Source organism: Octopus bimaculoides, chromosome 9 (assembly GCF_046866305.1).
Source record: "Octopus bimaculoides isolate indiv1 chromosome 9, ASM4686630v1, whole genome shotgun sequence".
NCBI classification, from domain to species: domain Eukaryota; kingdom Metazoa; phylum Mollusca; class Cephalopoda; order Octopoda; family Octopodidae; genus Octopus; species Octopus bimaculoides.
The window spans coordinates 45,279,365-45,300,679 of NC_142936.1; the positions used below are offsets into that span (position 1 = coordinate 45,279,365).

At 36.1% G+C, this 21,315-nt stretch overlaps 1 protein-coding gene across 6 annotated transcripts in view; it reads right to left on the reverse strand.

The window, feature by feature from the left end:
* Positions 1-21,315, reverse strand: part of LOC106873285 (protein timeless) — a 68,843-nt gene that overhangs the window by 36,125 nt on the left and 11,403 nt on the right. For 4 of the 6 annotated variants that reach the window (XM_089357493.1, XM_089357495.1, XM_052970667.2 and 1 more), the window contains exons 2-3: positions 3,899-4,029; positions 136-230 (exon numbers count right to left, since the gene is read on the reverse strand). In XM_089357493.1, coding sequence (XP_089213619.1) covers positions 136-230; positions 3,899-3,998 — 195 coding nt within the window. In that variant the 5' untranslated portion in view covers positions 3,999-4,029. Of the gene's footprint in view, positions 1-135; positions 231-3,898; positions 4,030-7,885; positions 8,115-21,315 lie in introns of those variants that run through there. The other 2 variants (XM_089357494.1, XM_052970668.2) reach the window with 2 other exon arrangements.

Here is a 21,315-nt window from a genome sequence, read left to right on the forward strand (position 1 = left end):
GTAACAGACTTTAAAAGAAAGAAGTTTTGAGGTCTATTTTTTAACTAAACTTTCCAAGGCAGTGTCCAAGCATGGCCACAGTCCAATGGCTAAAACAACTTAAAAGGAAATGGTAAAAGAAGTAAAACAACTTACTGTGCTTATCATGTTATAGATATTTTTCTGGCGACGGAATGATCTAATGTGCGAATCTTCACTTTTCAGTTTTGAAATGATTTCCTGTAGAGTTTCTGAAAAATATATTTAAAAAGAAAATACAGTGGGAATATTTTAACTGTATCACACTTGGTCTTTTTAGTTCTTTACAAGTCTTGAAAAATAAGTAACTTTTGTGGGAAACAAATAACTTCACAGCTAAGCCTGGGCTTAAAAAAAACAAGCTGAACAAATCTGCCAGTTCACCAAGTGAAATAATGCATTCCAGCAGTGTGACATTGAAAATTAACTCGTTTTCATTGTCAATGTCAAGCATAAAACTTGTTTAATTGCCAAATAAAATCCAAACCTACACTTAAGCATTTCTATTCAATTACTGTTTTATATGGATTACTTGAACTGCTGCTCATTAATTTGAATTACTTATCACTTCTATTATACTTTAACCCAACAGGTCACTTCCTGCTATTTGGTCCAAAACCGGTCTATAAACAACAGGTGGGAAAATAAAGAAATTTACCTATATAATTGCAACATATCTATTCTAGAAGTGAAGGCACGTGGCTTAGTGGTTAGGGCATTCGGCTCACGATCGTAAGGCCGTGAGTTCAATTCCCGGCGACGCGTTGTGTCCTTGAGCAAGACACTTTATTTCACGTTGCTCCTGTCCGCTCAGCGGGCAAAAATGAGTAGTACCTTTATTTCAAAAGGCCAGCCTTGTCACACTGTATGTCACGCTGAGTCTCCCTGAGAACTACGTTGGGGGTACACGTGTCTGTGGATTGCTCAGTCACTTGCACGTTAATTTCATGAGCAAGCTGTTCCGTTGATCATATCAGCTGGGACCCTCGTCGTTGTAACCGACGGAGTGCTCCTTTTATCTATTCTAGTCTCTCTGCATACTACCCAATGTTTTCTTTTGTTTTTTTTTCACAATGGATTACTACTCTTTAATTAAAAGTAATGATGTCTAATTAATTAACCACTCATCTAATTTCATACAGATTTCATTAGTTTTTTCTACAGTTCAGATTTATATTCCATTGGACTCATTTTTTTTGCTTTATTTTTGTTTTTGTCTCCCTCTGATCAATAAAATAACGGTAGGGAATAATATGGAACTGATCCCATTAAATATACCCACCTTTATTGTTATCATAATAAAGATCATAACCGCTAGCCTTTACAAAACTGGCCTATATTCACTAGTCAGCTTTAGAAATGACTACCCAGTAAGATAACATTTGTATATCTGCTTCACTTATTACAACTAATAGCCAAATCACACTGCCTTCTTAACAAAAGAACCTCCACACAACTGATTGAATATTATAGTCCTAGATATACCTGACTGGCCTTCATAGGATTTTCGAGCGAGACCATTGCCAGTGCCCCTGGACTGGCTCCTGTGCGGATGGCACATAAAATACACCATTTTGAGCGTGGCCGTTGCCAGTACCGCCTGACTGGCCTTTGTGCAGGTGACACGTAAAAGCACCCACTACACTCTCTGAGTGGTTGGCGTTAGGAAGGGCATCCAGCTGTAGAAACTCTGCCAAATCAGATTGGAGGCTGGTGTTGCCATCCGGTTTCACCAGTCCTCAGTCAAATCGTCCAACCCATGCTAGCATGGAAAGCGGACGTTAAACGATGATGATGATGATGATGATGAAATAAATAAATAAAGTAGGGAAGGTCATAGATAGAATCCATAACATCATAGCCCTGGGCTAAACAATAACAGCAGCAGCAGCAGTAAAACAGGCTTTTGTCTCTTGATATATTAAAAATACCCATTTTACTCTCTTTCTCCCTGTAGCTACTAAAAGACATAATTACAGAGACCATGTTGAACAAAATCTTTTTTTAGAAACTCCATACTATTTATTCTTTTATTTTACCTGCTGACTAGAAATGTAAAAATTTCACATCCTTTTCATCTCATTTCTTCAACTATTCAATAATTCTTTGTTCCCTTTTTCATTTTTCAGTTATGTCTCTTTTACTTTTGCCTTATTTATATTTCCGCAATTTTTATTTTTAGCTCTTTATGTTAACAAAAATACAGAAAATTTCCCAATCACAAAAGTGCACAAAGCTGGTGTTGCCATCCGGTTTCACCAGTCCTCAGTCAAATCGTCCAACCCATGCTAGCATGGAAAGCGGACGTTAAACGATGATGATGATGATGATGATGAAATAAATAAATAAAGTAGGGAAGGTCATAGATAGAATCCATAACATCATAGCCCTGGGCTAAACAATAACAGCAGCAGCAGCAGTAAAACAGGCTTTTGTCTCTTGATATATTAAAAATACCCATTTTACTCTCTTTCTCCCTGTAGCTACTAAAAGACATAATTACAGAGACCATGTTGAACAAAATCTTTTTTTAGAAACTCCATACTATTTATTCTTTTATTTTACCTGCTGACTAGAAATGTAAAAATTTCACATCCTTTTCATCTCATTTCTTCAACTATTCAATAATTCTTTGTTCCCTTTTTCATTTTTCAGTTATGTCTCTTTTACTTTTGCCTTATTTATATTTCCGCAATTTTTATTTTTAGCTCTTTATGTTAACAAAAATACAGAAAATTTCCCAATCACAAAAGTGCACAAAGCCAGCTAGAAATAGACACAAAGACACACACACCCACACTTCTATTTCATTATCATCAATTGACGGTCACATAAAAATCAGGTTAACAACAAACTGCATTCTCCAACAGTAAGTCTTTTCCATATTCCCTTTGCATTAGCCAACATATAACCAACACATTTCTACAATGTTTCTTTCTTTCTATCTTTATTTTGTTCTCCTTCTACCTGCAAGATCATCAGATAATTTCTCCATTATTCAAGAAAAAATTACAAATCAATGACTGCCATTTCTACAAGCCCATAAACATCTTTAATGCTACATATTAAAAATATGTAAATTTTCTAACAATATATTTTCCATATATATTCTCTAAATCAACTGTGCGTCTTACATTGATGCTGAATGGAGGAATCCTACAAGATCAATGGTTAGGATCACCAAGTTCTATCAATGTATCCATAGGGATAGCATTCATGGTCATGTAATCAGCTAATGAAAGACTCACTGTGACTTGAGCTCCCAATTCAAATTCATAATAATGGAATTGAATGGTGGTGGCAGAGAAGTCATAGGAATCTGCAAATGCAGCAACAAAAAAATATTTTCCAAATTTCTCTAGATTTTCATAATGAGCTCAGATAGAGGCAGTATGGTGGTATTCTTGCAATCACTGATATCATTTAAGAGATAGAGATACATGCATTTAGCAAGATATCACTGGTGAGCTTAAGTACGGACTCGTTAGTGATACACTCTGATGAAGAACCAACATGGATATACAGAGGTTGGCTGTCCAGAAAAAAAAAAACCCTCCATCGATCAGCTCTGTAATAAAAGGCTATGTTGCCCAGCTGGCCTCTTAGACATTGTGATGGGTGATGCTGTTGAGTTGGCAAATCCAAACAAGATCAGACAAATGACGATGATGATGATGATGATAAGGAGGAGGAGGACAAAGACAATGATGATGATGTTGGTGGTGGTGGTGGTGGTGGCGATGCTGAAACTTAGAATCCACTTGATATCCTCTTCTCTAATTGATAAGACATTTGCATCTGGTTGTGAAACGAAAACCTTTACACATACACACACAAATAGATAAAAAAATAAAATGTCATGCAATAACACCTGACTTACCTTCACACTCATCAGCAATGATATATTCATTGTCCAGCAAGCACCCTAATCCTGAATGGATATTGCGTATTCCATCAACGTTCATTAAATTCCATTCCATGATTGTAGGATTTTATTTCTTGAGTTAATATCTGAAATACAAAATAACAGTGACAAGATTAGAAACAACAATAACAGACCATAGATCAAAATGTTAATGGTTGGTAAGATCATGTATTACATCAAAGCAATGCAATTGTGATGATGATGATGATGATGATGGTAAAAGAAGTCTGAAAGCTGCCATTCATAAATGAGTATGGCTTGGTAGAATGTACCATGCTTTTACTAATTGTTTTAGGGGCCTATGTAGTTGTAAGCAAACACAGACACCGTCCTGGCCCTCCTATCCTTAACCTAGTGGAACATAGAGAATGTTACAGTTAGAGGAGGGGGAGGAGGAGGTGAAAAGAAGAAAGAGAGAGAGAGAGCTGCACCAACTGTTATACTTTAGTCATTTTATCTATAAGATCTAATTTCCTAAAATATCTAAACCAATCAACAAGTGTTTCTGGATCTACTTCTCACAGGAATTTTCTGGACAGACTATAAGTATTATTAGAGAGGCAGAAATGGTAAACACAATATGCCAAAGCGTCATAGGTCAACGATGCTTAGGCAAGGTTATCTTGTGTCAGTCCCCACTACTGCTCGATGTGTCCTTGCCTTAAGATAGCACAGCTTTGGTGTAGCTGAAACTGGGTAACTGGAGATGAGCTCCCAATGCTCTATAAAATAGTTCCATGTGGAGCAAGTAAACTGATTTCTCACTCCTGGATCAACTACCAGCCATGCATGATCATTGTGGCACTGGCATCACTAAAATGGAGAGGATGTGAAATCAAGTGTTCAGTGCTGAAACTGTCTTAAATATTCACTCAGAATCCAGTATGAATGTACTCCTGAATCCAGTGGTTACTGTAGCCCTAGTCCATATATCTGTATGGACTAAGGTTACTAGTATATGACAAGCTAGAATAAAACCAACTGTCTCACTATCTCTTATAATCTGACTGATTCTTTTTGTTTGGCAGTATCCTGGGGATTAGAATATGTGGATTGATATAAAACTACTCCAGAAACTTCTTATAAACATGGATCAAAATATAAATCTGGAATGCAACCTCAGGGGAGGCTGGCTAAAGCTACAAACTGTAAGCCACTATATCTATCTATCAAATAACATATTTAACTGTAATAAACTGGGATCAATTGGGTGCACTTTATACATTCATGTTACTGTACTGATGGTAGATATCATAATCATTATCATTCTAAAGGCAGTGATTTGGCAGAATTGTTACATCATCAGACATACTGTTTTGCAATATTTTTTCTGGTTCTCTGCAGTCTGAGTTCAAATCCCACCAAAGTCATTTCATCCTCTCAGGGTCAATAAAATAAAACATCAATCAAGTACTGTGATAGGAGGATCGATGTAATTAACAGTTCCTTTCTCCCCAAATTTAAAACTTTGAATCTAAGTAAAAAAGCAACATCAGGGTCAGTGGGTTGGCAAAGAAACTCTTTTACTAATTTTTGCACAGATTAATTTTACTACAGGCAAATGCATACAGCACACAGACATATATACATACATATATATAAAGTTGTATAAATTTAAAACTGGACAAGAATTATACAAGGATTATTAAGGTGGCGAGCTGGCAGAAACGTTAGCACGCCAGGCGAAATGCTTAGCGGTATTTCGTCTGCCGTTACGTTCTGAGTTCAAATTCCGCCGAAGTCGACTTTGCCTTTCATCCTTTCGGGGTCGATAAATTAAGTACCAGTTACGCACTGGGGTCGATCTAATCGACTTAATCCGTTTGTCTGTCCTTGTTTGTCCCCTCTATGTTTAGCCCCTTGTGGGCAATACAGAAATAAGAATTATACAAGGACACTGTAGAGCTTGTTAAAAACCTGAATAAAAAAAATAAAGGAGGGGAAGTTGAGGGCAACATACCTAGAGAGGAAGAGATGAAAACACAGACAGATAGACAGATAGATAGACAGAAACTGAGAAAAAGTGAGAGCTATCAATGTATAGAGGCAGTGAACATGTAAATACTCTTATTCAAATCTAAAAAGGTTCCATATCACATGACCAACATATATAACAATTGTAAAGTTGAAATTTCATTTTGATATACATAAGCACATGCACGAGCATGTAGGCATAGCTGTGTGATTAGAAGCTTGCTTCCCAACCACATGGTTCCAGGTTCAGTTCCACTGCATGGCACCTAGGGCAAGTGTTTTCTACCATAGCCTTGGGCTGATCAAAGTTTTATGAGTAGTTTGGTAGATGGAAACTGAAAAGAAGCCTGTCGTATATATGTATATATCAATGCGTGCATGTCCCCCACCTCTGCTCGACAACGAGTTTTGGTATGTTTTATGTCCCCCAAAACTTAGCAGTTGCAGAAAAGGCACCATCATTGGTTAATCATAAAGGAGTGATGCTCTTAAAGGATAATGCAAGACTACATATTGCACAAGTCACTTAGGAAAAGATTATGGCACTAAATACTGAAGTTTTGTTTCATTCTTTTTATTCTCTTGACCTTGCTCTATCCAACTATCTATCATCTTTTCAGATCATTGCAATAATATTTAATGAGAAAAAGGTTTATTAATTATGACGAGATTAAAAATGATACTGAGTGTTTCTTTGTCTTGAAACATGAGGAATTTTACATTTAATGTCCATGGGGTCAAGTTTGTCCTCAACAATTTACCAAATAGGTGAGATTATGTTATCAATAAAGAAGGGTGAGGATATTGTGATTAAATACATCAATTAAAACCAAGGAAGAAACTGTTTCTTTCTCCATCTTGAAAATCAACAGAATTTTCTGTCCAAACAAAGGAGAGAGAGAGAACATATGTATGTGTGTGTGTGTGTGTGTGTGTGTGTGTGTGTGTGTGTGTGTGTAAACCTTTACAGCCTGATGAAAGTAAGTCGAAACTTTTAAGTCACTGTCAACCTTTTTCTATATATATATGTGTGTGTGTGTGTGTGTGTGTGTGTATATATATATATATATATATATATATATATGTATATACTAGAAACAAAAAGATCTTTGTTACAGAAGTAAGGAATAACTTTTCTGATGATTATTTTCTACTTTAACCCTTTAGCATTCAGATTATTCTTTCAAATGTGATGTTCATTGATTCACATTTTTTTAAAATTAATCATGAATTATCCAGTTGCTTCGAGATTTTGTGGATGTGATTGTTTATTTTTAGATTAACATTGTAGGGTAGGCATGAGAAGCTGGATATGGCTGGTGCAAATGAAAAAGGGTTAATGATTAGACATTTACAAATCACTTTTTTTTAAACAATGATCACAGGTTTTTTTTTAGTCACTGATTTGGGACTAAGAGTGTCTTCTTCAACATCATTCCTCAAACTGGTCTTTTTTTATATATATATATATCAGAGTTCTTTTAATACAAGTTCAGTATTTTTCTGGGTGTTGGAGGGGTGTTACAAACATACACACATACATGTATGTATGCATGTATAAAGTGACATGCACAATAATCACAAAAAATATTCAAACAATTTTAACCCTTCATGGGCTGGTGGGGCTGGAATTACACAAAAGGCCATTGGGACACCTTTTATTTTTGTGGATTTCAGCACTATCTATAAAGTAATATTTGTTTAATCTTGTATATATGTGTGAGTCCATGATACAGAACAAGAAATTTAGCACCTTATAGGTATGTATTTGTAAAACCTTTATTGAAAGAAATCAACATTTTTTTATAGTTTTATAAACTATACATATAATACTAAGTATAAAATAAAACAAAATTTAGTATATTTAGTACAAATACAAAGAAAATTGATTTATAGTTCATCAGAACGTGAGACACAATCATTGCAAGCAAAGTTAGAATGGGCATCACAAATAGGCTCACTACATACTGTGCATGATTTCTTTCTTTTTCTTGTCAAGCTTTCTTGGACACTTTTTACATCTTTTTTCAGTTTTTCTTGGGGTTGATACTGGGATGGTCCTGTTGTTTCACCACTCTCAAAGGCTTCCATGCACACTACAACATGTCTTCATAGTTTTCTGCATTCTGCCAAGAAACGCCATTGGGATTTGCAGTTTGCAAAGTTGTTCAGTCAAATCTGAAAGGAAGTGCCGATGCTTTTGGTGTCCTCTATATGCATCGGGTTCTTTTTCCATGAAACAATGCTTTTGGTGTCCTCTATATGCATCGGGTTCTTTTTCCATGAAACAAACAGCAGAATTATGTGCTGCGACATCAAGCATCCAGTAGAAAATAACTAAAGGCCATCTATTTGTTGTGAGTTTACATGAGTAATTGACTAATTGGTCTAATGTATCTACACCACCTTTAGTTGCATTATGGTCTGCAATCATATCTAGTTTAAAAGGTTCACTTTCTTGTATTTTGTTGTCATAATGCATAGTGCTCAGTAGTAAGATAGCTGCCTTATTTACTTTTGGAACATAACTGCACATCATAAGATGATGCTCTTGGCTAAAGCCAAACTTTGTTGAAAACAATTGACGACCCTAAGAGGCTTGGAATGATGGAGGTATTTCATGTTTATTCTTTCTGATGGTTCCTAAGATCGTTACACTTTTTGTAGGTTGTTCTAAAGCACGACCAACATCAGTAAAAAAGTTGTCACATGTAATATATCTACCAGAGTTTAGAATAGTCTTGCTGAGATCTCAAACAACTCTTTTAGCCCACTGTTATTCTGGACCTTCAGGGCCTTTCCCTATGTATATCTGCACATTTAGAAGGTAGGTGTTACTAGCATCAACAATAGACCAAACTTTTATCTCATATTTACTTGGTTTTGATGGTATGTACACTTTGAATGAGCATTTTCCTCTGAAGGACAACAGAGATTCATCAATAGTTACACAAGGGTCAGCTTTGTAATTTATTTGGCATGACTCAATAAACCTCTGCCAGACTTCATATATAGGTGCCAACTTCCCATAATCACCATTTTTTCGAGCTTACCGTGTAGACATGTCATCAAATCTTATGCACTTTTTCAGTTCTTTGAACCTATTACGACTCACACAAGCATAATAAATTAGTTGGCCTGTCTTTGTGCTAAAGACATCATTGTCCAACCCAGCTCTGAGATGGAGACCTATCCATGTGATTATTTCAATATAATCTACATCTTTCCAATTTTCAGCATAGAGAACTTTCCCTTTTTGATTCATTGCTTCAATTAGAAGTTCCATTACTTCATCCATGAGAAAAAAACTAAATGTAGTAGAAACAGCATGGGAAGGTACAGCTACATGAATGCCTGCACTTTTACGAAGCACATTTTGGTGAACATTTCATCTGCATCTGGGAAGTTCAGTGAGCCATACAGTACATTTATCTTTACCAACCACAGTATTGCCATCTTCATAATCAGTTTTGCTGTTTTCAGTACTATAACCATCACTAAAGTTATCACTGGATTCTTCAACATCTTCATTTACTATTATATCAGGTATGTCGCTATCGGAATCATAAACTGGTGCTGAAACTTCATATGGTGCATCTACAATGCCTCTTTTGCCATAGAACATTGATTTAGGGATAGACATTTGAAATATATCAATTTGCATTCAGACTATCTGAAAAAAGAACAGAAAAAATAATTTCACAGAATATCTGAAAAAAAGAACAGAAAAAATAATTTCACAGAATATCTGGAAAAAAGAACAAAATAAAATAATTTCACAGAATATCTGAAAAAAGAACAAAAAAATTATAATTTCACAGAATATCTGAAAAAAAGCACCAAAAAAATAATTTCACAGAATATCTGAAAAAAGAACAATAAAAAATAATTTCACAATATCTGAAAAAAAGAACAAAAAAATTTCGCAGAATATCTGAAAAAAGATCAGAAAAAAATAATTTCACAGAATATATGAAAAAATTTTAAAAAATTATAATTTCACAATATCTGAAAAAAAGAACAAAAAAATTTCACAGAATATCTGAAAAAAAGAAGTGATAAAAATAATTTCACAATATCTGAAAAAAAAAACAGAAAAATAAAATTTCACAGAATATCTGAAAAAAAGAACAAAAAATTATAATTTCACAATATCTGAAAAAAGAACAAAAAGAAATTTCACAGAATGTCTGAAAAAAGAACAGAAAAAAATAATTTCACAGAATATCTGAAAAAAAGAAAAAAATAATTTCACAGAATGTCTGAAAAAAAGAACAAAAAAAAATTTCACAGAAGGCCAATGGAATCCAGTTGGACCCCACCAGCCCATGAAGGGTTAAGTGGTGATTTGTATTACATCCTTTTTAAAAGCAGCATAAGTCCCTGGCCCCAGACACACACAAATACACACATATGTATACATGTGTATGTATGTGTGTGCATATATTTATATATATATATACATACAAACACACACACACACACATATGTACACATGCATGCATATATAGTTAGATGGTGGTTGTCTACTCCTTAAACAGAGTTTGACCACCTCCTGCACCTACACCTTAGCCCTTTCATGGCGTCTGATGTGGCTTTTTAAACCAGACAGTGTTTTGAAAAAACACCCACACAGATTGCACCTCTGATTTGCACTACCAATACCTGCAAGTAAGTTCTGCTCATTGTGGATCCTAACATGTCTTTTAAGACCCCCATTGGATTTGCAAACCCTCTGGCACACACCACATTCAAACGTGTGCACAGACATATAATCAGAATAGCTGGATGAGGTTTGTTTTCCATGGGTTCGCAGGTGAGATTTGAGGCCAGCCAAGGACAGACATGGTCTGTCACAGACTGTGCACACAAAAAGGTCCTTGTCATTCACCTTCTCAGTCTTTACATTTTTCCTTAAATGTCTCTTGAGCCCTGCTTGCATTCATCCTGGCCTCTTCAAATGCTTTCACTCCACTCCACACCCTTGTTCGCCATCCAACTTGATCTGAAGCGAGGACTTCTATATCTTTTGGAGCCATTCCAATTGACTTCATAGCAGTCCTTATGCCATCCTTAAACCTTTTTTTAGGTTTATGCCGATAACGTTTCCCCTCTGCAAGCTCACCATAAAACAGCTGTTTCGGCATGCGTTCATCTGCCATTCGAACAATATGGCCACACCATCTCAATTGGTTCCTCAAAATAGTTAGATAGCTACATACATACACACATATTTTCTTTTACTTATTTCAGTCATTAGATTGCGGTCATACTGGGGCACTGCCTTGAAGAATTTTAGTCAAATGACTCAACCCCAGTACTTTTATTTTTTAAAGCTTGGTTCTTATTCCATCGGTCTCTTTTGCTGAACTGTTAAGTTACAGGGACATAAATAGATCAACACTGGTTATGAAACAGTGGTAGGGGACAAACACACACACACACACACGACAAGCTTCTTTCAGTTTCCATCCACTAAATCGACTTTGATTAGCCCATGCAGTAGAATTGAACCCAGAACTATGTGGTTGGAAAACAAACTACTCACCACACAACCACGTCTGCACCTATATATATATTTTATATACAGCCGTGGCTGTGTGGTAAGAAGCGTGCTTCCCAATCACATGGTCCTGGGTTCAGTGCCACTGCATGGCAACTTGTGCAAGCGGCATCTACTGTAACTTTGGGCCGACCAAAACCTTGTGAATGGATTTGGTAGACGGAAACTGAAAGAAACTTGCCATATGTATGTATGTATGTATGTATGTATGTATGTATGTATGTATGTGTGTGTGTTTGTGCCCCTGCCATCGCTTGACAACCAATGCCGGTGTGTTTATGTCCCCCGTAACTTAGCGGTTCGACAAACGAAACCGATAGAATAAGAACTAGGCTTACAAAGTGTAAGCGATGGGGTTGATTTCTTCGACTAAAAACCCTTAAAGGCGGTGCTCCAGCATGGCTGCAGACAAATGGCAAACAGGTAAAAGAAAGAATAAAAGAACGACACAACACACACATAATACATACTCATGCATATAGACATATATGCAGATATACGTACATGTGTTTGTACATGTATGTGTCTATATATGCATATATGTATATACTAATCACTTAGGAAAGGTAAGTACTGACGCGTAATTATTAGTGCAACCCTAGAAAACAGAGAAGGCTAAGAAAGAGGTAAAAAGCATAAAAGAAAATAGTAGGGGTAGGGTGAAAGAGAGAAAGGAAAAAAATAAAAAAGAAAGATTACATGACGTAAGAGGTGTAATAAGATTAGGGAAGAATTAAAATGAAAAAAGAGAAGAGTGAAGGGGGGGGGAAGAAACAAGACTGGGTGGGGCGAAACAGAGTGTACATGACGTAAGTGTGAGAAGCAGTGAGAGTAAGATCAGGAAAAAGTACAGGCGTGAGTAATGGCAGACCGAAAACGTGCAGCGAGAAAACGTGTTGAGTTAAAATAGGTCGATTGAGCTGAGTGATGATATAATGAGTGGGTGGAGGGATGGTAGATTGCAGTTAGACTTGTAGAAAATTTCAAGAATCAATTTCGAATATTCCAGCATTTGTAATACATACATATATAGATGACAAATGATTACGTTTGACGGTATAAACGTCTACGTGTGTTTTAACGGCCTTGTGTACTTTCTAAAGTACATCAAACATGCACTGTGTGAAGTACTTCATACTGATAATAATACAGTCAAAATAACATGTTATCAATGTGAACTGATAGCTGTGTAGTTTCACCTATGGGCTACTCAAAAACTGTTTACACAAGATAATAGACACACTTAAGATAAACAGTCACCATTGATTTATATATAGAGATACAGAATATATAATTATATATATACAGACAGGCATTCACCCACGTACACTATATATGCATATATATATGTATAACGGAGATATATTTGCATTGCAAGTGACCTGATCTGAGATCGTGTGCTGGAACGAAAACAATTGCAGCGTGGAAGGTGTTTATAAGCCATTTAAAACACATAAAAACCGTTTGGTTCACTTCAACAATAAAATTTAATTTGCTAAAATATTTTCATCGCTTCGAGACCACGACCTGTTCACTGACAAAAAATATACATATATATATATTTGCTTTTATATGCACATATATATAATTATATATGCAGATCATGTACGCCTTTATATATTATTATTACCTCTGCCTTCGCTAAGGCGGAGGTATTGTTTTCAGTTGTGTTTGTTTGTTTGTTGGTTTGTCCGTGGACAAGATATCTCAAGAACTGCTGGATGGATTCGGATGAAACTTTCAGGGATGCTTGGCCTCATGACTGGCACAAACTGATTAGATTTTGGGATCGGTCCGGTATCGGACAAGGATTCTGGATTATTTTTCCGGTTTTTTAAATTTAATTTTTGAGAGCAGTTGGGTTCATTTTTAGTATTCTTGCTTGTGAGAGCAGTCGAGTTTTCAGATATTCTCATTTTAAAAATCATCTCTGGCTAATCGTTAAAAGGACGTTGGTGTTGCGCTCTCTGAGTGCTCTTGTTATTACTATTATTATTATTTATAGGTATGTGTATATATACATACATGATGATCGGAAGTAAGCTGAAACTTCGAAGTCACTGTCAACCATTTCCTTGTGAAATGAATGCATATGATACTTCATTGAAAAGTGTTATGTTATCCCTCAATTTAATGTGTAATTGTTTTTATACAGAAGTTTACATAAAAATAAACGTGTGTGTGTGTAAATATATGTCTGTCTGGAGGTTTGTGGCCAAGTGGTTAGGATGTTGGACTCATGATCGTATAATTGTAGTTTCAATTCTTGGACCAGGTGAAGTGTATCAGCCCATGATTGAATAGTAGTCATTTGTGTAGCCTTTCTCTGGATGTGATGCAGCATATCTTGTGCATAGTATAAAGGGGTACTGGAAAGTTTCTGGCTTTGAAAAAAAAAAATAGGAGGATCAGTTATAATTTTATTCAACATATTTCCTTCTCAGGTTAACACACTTATTGCAGCAGTCTTTCAGTTTTTCTAAGCCCTGTAAAAGAACTCAGAAGGTTGGGCCTCCAACCAGGACTTTCATGACATCCTTAAAGCCAGGTACTTTTCAACAACCCCTTGTAACAGCATTGTCCCAGATGTGGGAGCAGTACTCCACTGATGGCCACACCTGAGCATTCTATTGTGTCAGAAACTTTAAGGAGTTGAAATATTTTCTGACTCAGAAGAGAAAGGGCAGTCTTTGAAATGCAATCGCAGCTATGCTAAAGATGAGCTTTTGCCAAGAGAGATAAATCACTGTTAATGAAGACCAGTATGTCATGTTTAGGGGATATGTGGTGCAATGGTGTTTTCATTTTATGAGTAGCATTAGAGTTTTTCTTTTGCTAAGGCACAGTTGCTATGGCCTCACTGAAGTTAAAACTCTCAAGTTCTCTGTTTATGGGTGTAGTGCGGGTTTGATGTGTGGTGCCAAAGTTGCATGGCTGGGAGAAAGTAAGAGAGGAACAGAGAGTCATGTCATCTGCATAAAAATGGGTGTTGTTGAATGTGGCAGCAAATAGGTCGTTAATATATAGAAGGAAGAGAGTAAAGGATAAAACTGAACTTTTGGGAACACCAGAATCAATTGAGAGCTCTGTCAACACATGACAAGATGGGGCAATCAGATAGGAAGTTACTGGTCAAGGGTGTGTAGTGTACAAGTGGAAAGTGAAGGATTTCTCTATGAGGAGAAATTACACAGCCATAATTGTTTAGAATAGAAGAAGACTGTAATGTCATGAGTGTGTATGTCTATCTATCTATCTATCTATGTGTGTGTGTGTGTATGTATATATATATATATATATATATATATATCTATATATATATCTATATATATATATATATATCTGTCTGTGTGTGTGTATACATATATATATATACACACATACACACACATATATATACATACTATACATACACATTTCTACACATACCTACAAACATATAAGTACAGTATGGGGAAAAAAAACCCTTTCAAATTACAACATTTGTCTGTGGCAAAAGCTGATGTCTATTAGTTGACTGTTAGCAATGACATTCTCTCAATGTTGTGTCAACTGTTTCACACATCTCTTTCTAAATCGTACAGTTGTCTATGAGAAACACAAAACCGTTCAGTAGATATTCCTGTATTTGCTAGTTGTAAATATAGAGGTAAAATATATTGAAAATATTTTATTTTTATTTGCAGTGACTCACCTCTAATATCATCGCTAAAGTAATAAAAACACCCATTAATAAGGGCATTCTCCTATACTTTGAATTGCTTCCTTTGCCAGAGGTTTTGAGCATCTCAACAATATTCCTTGATGGGCTAGCAACTTTCTTATATTCATGTCCTTAATTTTTCTATCCCCCACACTGCTGTTACCTTGAGTCATTCTTCCTCTGTTAAAACAATTGAGGTAACCCCCCCCCCCCAATTTATTTCATGCATACAATCAGCGTTACTGATTTTCAATATTCTGTGAAAACATGTCCGACCATGGGGAAATATTACCTTGCTATATTGGAAACAGGTGAGGGTTAGTGACAGGAAGGGCATCCAACCACAGAAAATGTACCTCAATAAACTCTGTCCAACCCACACACATCTATTTATACATATGTATGTCTGTGTGTGCATATATATCATTTCATATACACAGTATTTAAATATGAGCTGTGGAAACAACAATAATCCAGCAGATTCATATATCATACCCTGTGTCTCCATGCAATCCTTTAGGCTCAAAAACACATGACTAGTCTTATTAGATGTATCTGAACCTGAATGATTGATTGCTTGCAGACACAAGGCATGATATATAAATCTACCAAATTATTGTGCTTCAACAGCATGAAACTATTAAGCTCATATCTAAATACTGTATATATTAAATGATATCCATCTCACTGGATGGAGTATTTTATTATTTTTTTGTTGGGCCTACTAATAATGAAACAGTAAACTCTCTCTCTCTCTCTCTCTCTCTATATATATATATATATATATATATATATATATATCATGTATAGTCAGCTTCACTGTTTATTCAATCTATATATTAACCATCTACATAATTCTTCTCTTCTCATCCATTTTCCCTTCCTTAAACAAGCATTGTAATCAATATTTTCTATTTAAATCTCCACAATATTTGGGTAAATTTTATTTCATTCTGTCCTCTGAAATTTTGCTACTTATTGCAATCATACAACATATGTACTACGTACAGGTAATACATACCTGTATGTGTATATAGTGTGTATATACATATATAAGTATATATATTTACACAGACACACACACACACATGTAAATGTTTGGTTGTATAAGTATGTGTAAATGACCATGATTGCATTGTATCCCTTCTATGGGAAACTTGAAGTTGCTTCACACACACACACCTGTACTAACATTAAAGGTGTGCAAAATCTGGTATGATCAACTATGCAGCTAGGTAATTTGGGTTACTTATTCAAAGGGAAAAGGTTTTGTATAGCTGACATTAGTTATTTTGCATTCATTGGTGAGCCTGGAATAAATATTTCAGGTTTGTCAGTGAGTTGAACAATCAAATATCAACTGTGGGAAATCACTAAGAAATAGTCCTATGTACTACATACAATTATAAAGGGGTATATACAAATTAGAAAAAAAGGCATTCACATTCATTCTATAAATACATTTTATATATATATATATATATTATGCATATACTATATATAAAACTATTTATTCATTTAAAAATATTTTGCAATATATACATAAATATACATACCTATTCATATACATATAAATGCCCTTTATAAATGTTCAGAAAACTATTCACAGCCTTGGATTTTTTTTATCTCATCCTGTTAATATATATATATATATTTCGTTTTTGAATTTGGTTTGCAAGATTTTTTATGTGATTTCGTGTGTTGAAGCATATTCTGTTGTGTCTGGGGAGAGTAATTTTCTTATTGTGCCTTAAAATTTAACATACAATATTGTATGTGAGCAATCAGAGTGGTTGGTGCTAGGAAGGGCATCAAGCTGTAGAAACCATGCCAAATAGACAGGTGTCTGGTGCAGCCCCACAGCTTGTCAGTCCTTGTCAAACCATCCAACCCATGCCAGCATGGACAACGGACAGTAAATGATGATGATGACGGGGGTATGATAATAGTGGGAGAGAGAAAGAATGAAAAGGATAGCACCTCAACACATTTGGATGGAGTTATATGTTTCACTCAGAACCACATGATTTTAAGTTTCATAGGCACATAGAATATGTTCATCTCTTCAAGTATGTAGATATTTAACATACAATATGGGTAAAATTTAACATACAATATGGCAAACCATCCATCCACCCACCCACCCACTTCTACTCACCTTATGCCTTGAGGGGGCCACCTGGGCACCTCATATTGCTATCTATCTCTTTGCAGTTCTCAATGATCATTTCTCTTTTCTCCCCCTCACTTACTGAATGTGAGTAGCTATGCAGATCGTCCACAAGTAACTACTCTTCCCCCATCCTCTCTCATAACCCTTCATCTCCTAGCATAAGGTTAACCTCCCCCCACCCCATCTCAGGGTTCATGGTTCTGCAAGCTGCATGGCAACCTTTATAGTGCTAGCAGCACAAAAAAAAAAATCACCCAGTACACATTGTAAAGTGATTGGCATTAGGAAGGGCATCTAGCCATAGAAACCATGCCAAAGCAGGCAATAGAGCCCAATACAGTCCTTGGACCTATCAGATCCTGTCAAACTGAGTACACCATATAGAATTCTTACTGACATCTTTTCTGCACATTAAGTATGGCCATTTCCTTAACTGTAGCAGAATCCTGTGGTTTTTCCTACTTTCTAATTCTTTAGTTTTTGCTAAGTATATTTTGAGACTTCTCTGCTTTAGATTTTGCTTTCAGGTCTGGAAATTCTTCTCTAAATCTATTATAAATTCACCTGTAAGAACCAGCTCATCAGTATATCTATATGAACTAGATGGGACTGAGAACTGAGCCCTGGTGGATACCTACCACCATGCTGATGCACCTCTATATATATAGCATATACAGCTCTCGATCCATTCATCTACTCCCAGTCTCCATAATGACTATTTGATTGCAGAACATGTCACCCTGTAGGTGACCTTCTCTATGTCTATGAATGCCAGTTGCTTACTCACAGTTAAATAATTCACTTGCAGTTGTCTCACTCAGAAGATGACGTTAGTAGCACTTCTTCCCGGCACAAAGCCAAACTGCATCTCAGCAAGGGTAATTCTCTTACTAACCATATAACTCTTTCTATAATATTCATAACCTTATCTGATAATGTGATACCTCTGTAATTTTCTCTTTCTAGTATGTCTGCTTTTGTTTCAGCTGCAGTTGACAATGATGCTGTTATGTCGCTCATTGGGTGTGACTCCTTCCTGCACTACTTTATGAACTATACAGTTGACCAACCTGAGGAAAACTTGTGATAATGATGGAAGCTGGGAAACATTTGAGTCTCTAGCACAATTAAGATCCAGTTAAGTCTACCTCTTCTGCATCTCCTACCCCTTTGATACCCCCACATTTACTTCTTTCTCTATTAGTCACCCTCTCTTCTATCCACTGTACTATGATGTCAATGTAACTAAGGATGGCAGTTCCACTTTTTCATGCTGGCATGAGTTGGACAGATCATATTGGTGTGTAATTTAGGTTGGTTTCTATGGCTGGATGCCTTTTCTAAATGCCAGCACTGTGTGGAACCAATACACATCTGTTCATACATACATACATACATACATACATACATGTATATATGTATGTGGCTGTGTGTACAAATACATACACTTGTATACATTCATAAGTGCAACCATGTGTGTGTTTCTATATATACAGGCACAGGCATGGCTATGTGGTTAAGAAGTTTGCTTCCCAACCCATGGTTTCAGGTTCAGTCCCACTACATAGCAAAAGCTTTCTACCATATATACTTATGCTATTTGAGTCATTTTTTTAAAAATTATATTTTCTCAATTATTATCTAGACAGCATAATAGAATTTTTCAAATGCCTTTGAAATGAAAATTAATGTACCAAATCAGCTTCAAAGATAGAATGGAACAAGATTCTACAGGAATGGCGAAACAATTTTAAATGAGTCAACTATCAGAACTTTAAAAATAATTGAAGAAAAAGAATGTGTGGTAAGAAATTTGTTTCCCAACCATATGGTTCCAAGTTCAGTCCCACTGCATGGCACCTTTGGGCAAGTGTCTTCTAATACAGCTTTGGGCCTTGTTAGTGGATTTGGTAGATGGAAACTGAAAGAAGCCTGAAAGAATGCAGGTGTCTGTGTTTGTCCCCCACCACTGCTTGACAACCAGTGTTGGTGAGTTTACTTCCCCATAACTTAGCAGTTCAGCCAGAGAGACCAATAGAATAAGTCCTGGGCTTAAAAAAGACACAAGTACTGGGGTCAATTTATTTAACTAAAAGTTCCCCAGCATTGCCTCAGTCTAATTTCTGAAACAACTGAAAGATAAAAAAATAATCGATGGATTTTTCAATAACTTTAAAAACATACACCATAGATGTGTTAGTAACCTTATAGAAGTAAAGGATAACATTTCTATTATTCTAGATAAAAGATAAAACAATTGTTTAAAGTATTCTTTGTGCGTATATATATATGTGTGTTTATTAATATTCTTTCTGATTTTGGAACAAGGCCAGCGATTTGGAGGGGAGGGGGAAGTCGAGTACATTGATCCCAGTGCTCTACTGGCTCTTATTTTATCACTCCTCCCAAAAGGGATAAAAGGCAAAGTCCACCTTGGCAAAATTTGAACTCAAAAGGTAAAGATTTCAATTTGATTGGTGAATAGCAGAACTAATCTACCTCATAAACTGATGGACTACAGCACACACACACACGTACGTGTGTGTGTGTGTGTGTGTGTGTGTGTGTGTATATGGTTGTGTGGTAAGAAGTTTGCTTCCCAGTCACATGGTTTTAGGTTCAGTCCCACCACATGTCACTTTTATTTCTACTATAGCTTCAGGGCCAACCAAAGCCTTATGAGTGGATTTGGTAGAGGGAAACTGATTGCACATCGTTGTATTTGTAGGTATTCCTTCAGAGATGGTATCACAAAAGTGAAATGAAAATCATTGTTTTATCTATTTGTTTGGCAATTCTTTTATTCTTTTACTTGTTTCAGTCATTTGACTGCGGCCATGCTGGAGCACCACCTTTAGTCGAACAAGTCGACCCCAAGACTTATTCTTTGTAAGCCTAGTACTTATTCTATCGATCTCTTTTTGCCGATCTATATGATAAATCGCTGACCACTACACACATTTTTTCTCTGTGTTCCTTTCTTTAGAAGAGCGTAGGCTTGAAACGTTAAAGACTTTTTCAATCAATTCCCGAGCGTTATACTAATACATCTATTTATTTTCTACACCACCTGTCTTCGTCTGTTGTTTTTTTTTTGTGAATTCTCCCTATATACACACGACGGGCTTCTTTCAGGTTTCATCTACCAAATCCACTCGCTAGGCTTTGGTCGGCCCGTGGCTATGATAGAAGACATTTGCCCAAAAGTGCCACGCATGTGATTGGGAAGCAAACTTCTTACCACACAGCCACTCCTGCATGTACGTATATTTTTGTATGTATTGTATAGGTCTGTGTGTGAGAAAAATGAGAGAAATTAAAATTTTTTAAGGAAATTGCCAAAGTAGATAAAACGGAACGCTTTCCATTTTCACTCTCGTGATACCATCTTCAAAGGATTGCTTATTTGCGTTTGGCCATCACCTACCGCTTGACAACCGGTGCTGGTTTGTTGATGTTCCCGCGATTAGTGGTTCGGCAATAAGAGACTGATAGAACAAGTACCAAGCTTAGAAAAAAAAAAGTACTGGGGCCGATTTGTTCGACTAAACCATACAGGGCGGTGCTCAAGCATGGCCGCAGTCAAATGACTGGAACAAGTTAAAGATGAAAGATATGTGTGTGTGTGTGTATGGATATGCGCGTGCGTGCGCACACATATATATGTATACACACACATGTACACACAGATATGTGTATACACACGCACACATGTGTATAGATAAACATGTGTATAGATAAACATGTGTATAGACACACACATGTATATATACACACATATGTATACACACGCACATGTGTCTACAGACGCACGTATATGTATGCGCGCACACACACACATATATATATATATATACGTATACACACACAGTCACACATACGTACACACTCTTAATGACATATTGACAAAGCAGATTATTGTTAACTAAAAGACCTCGTCCTAGTGATTACAAACAAAG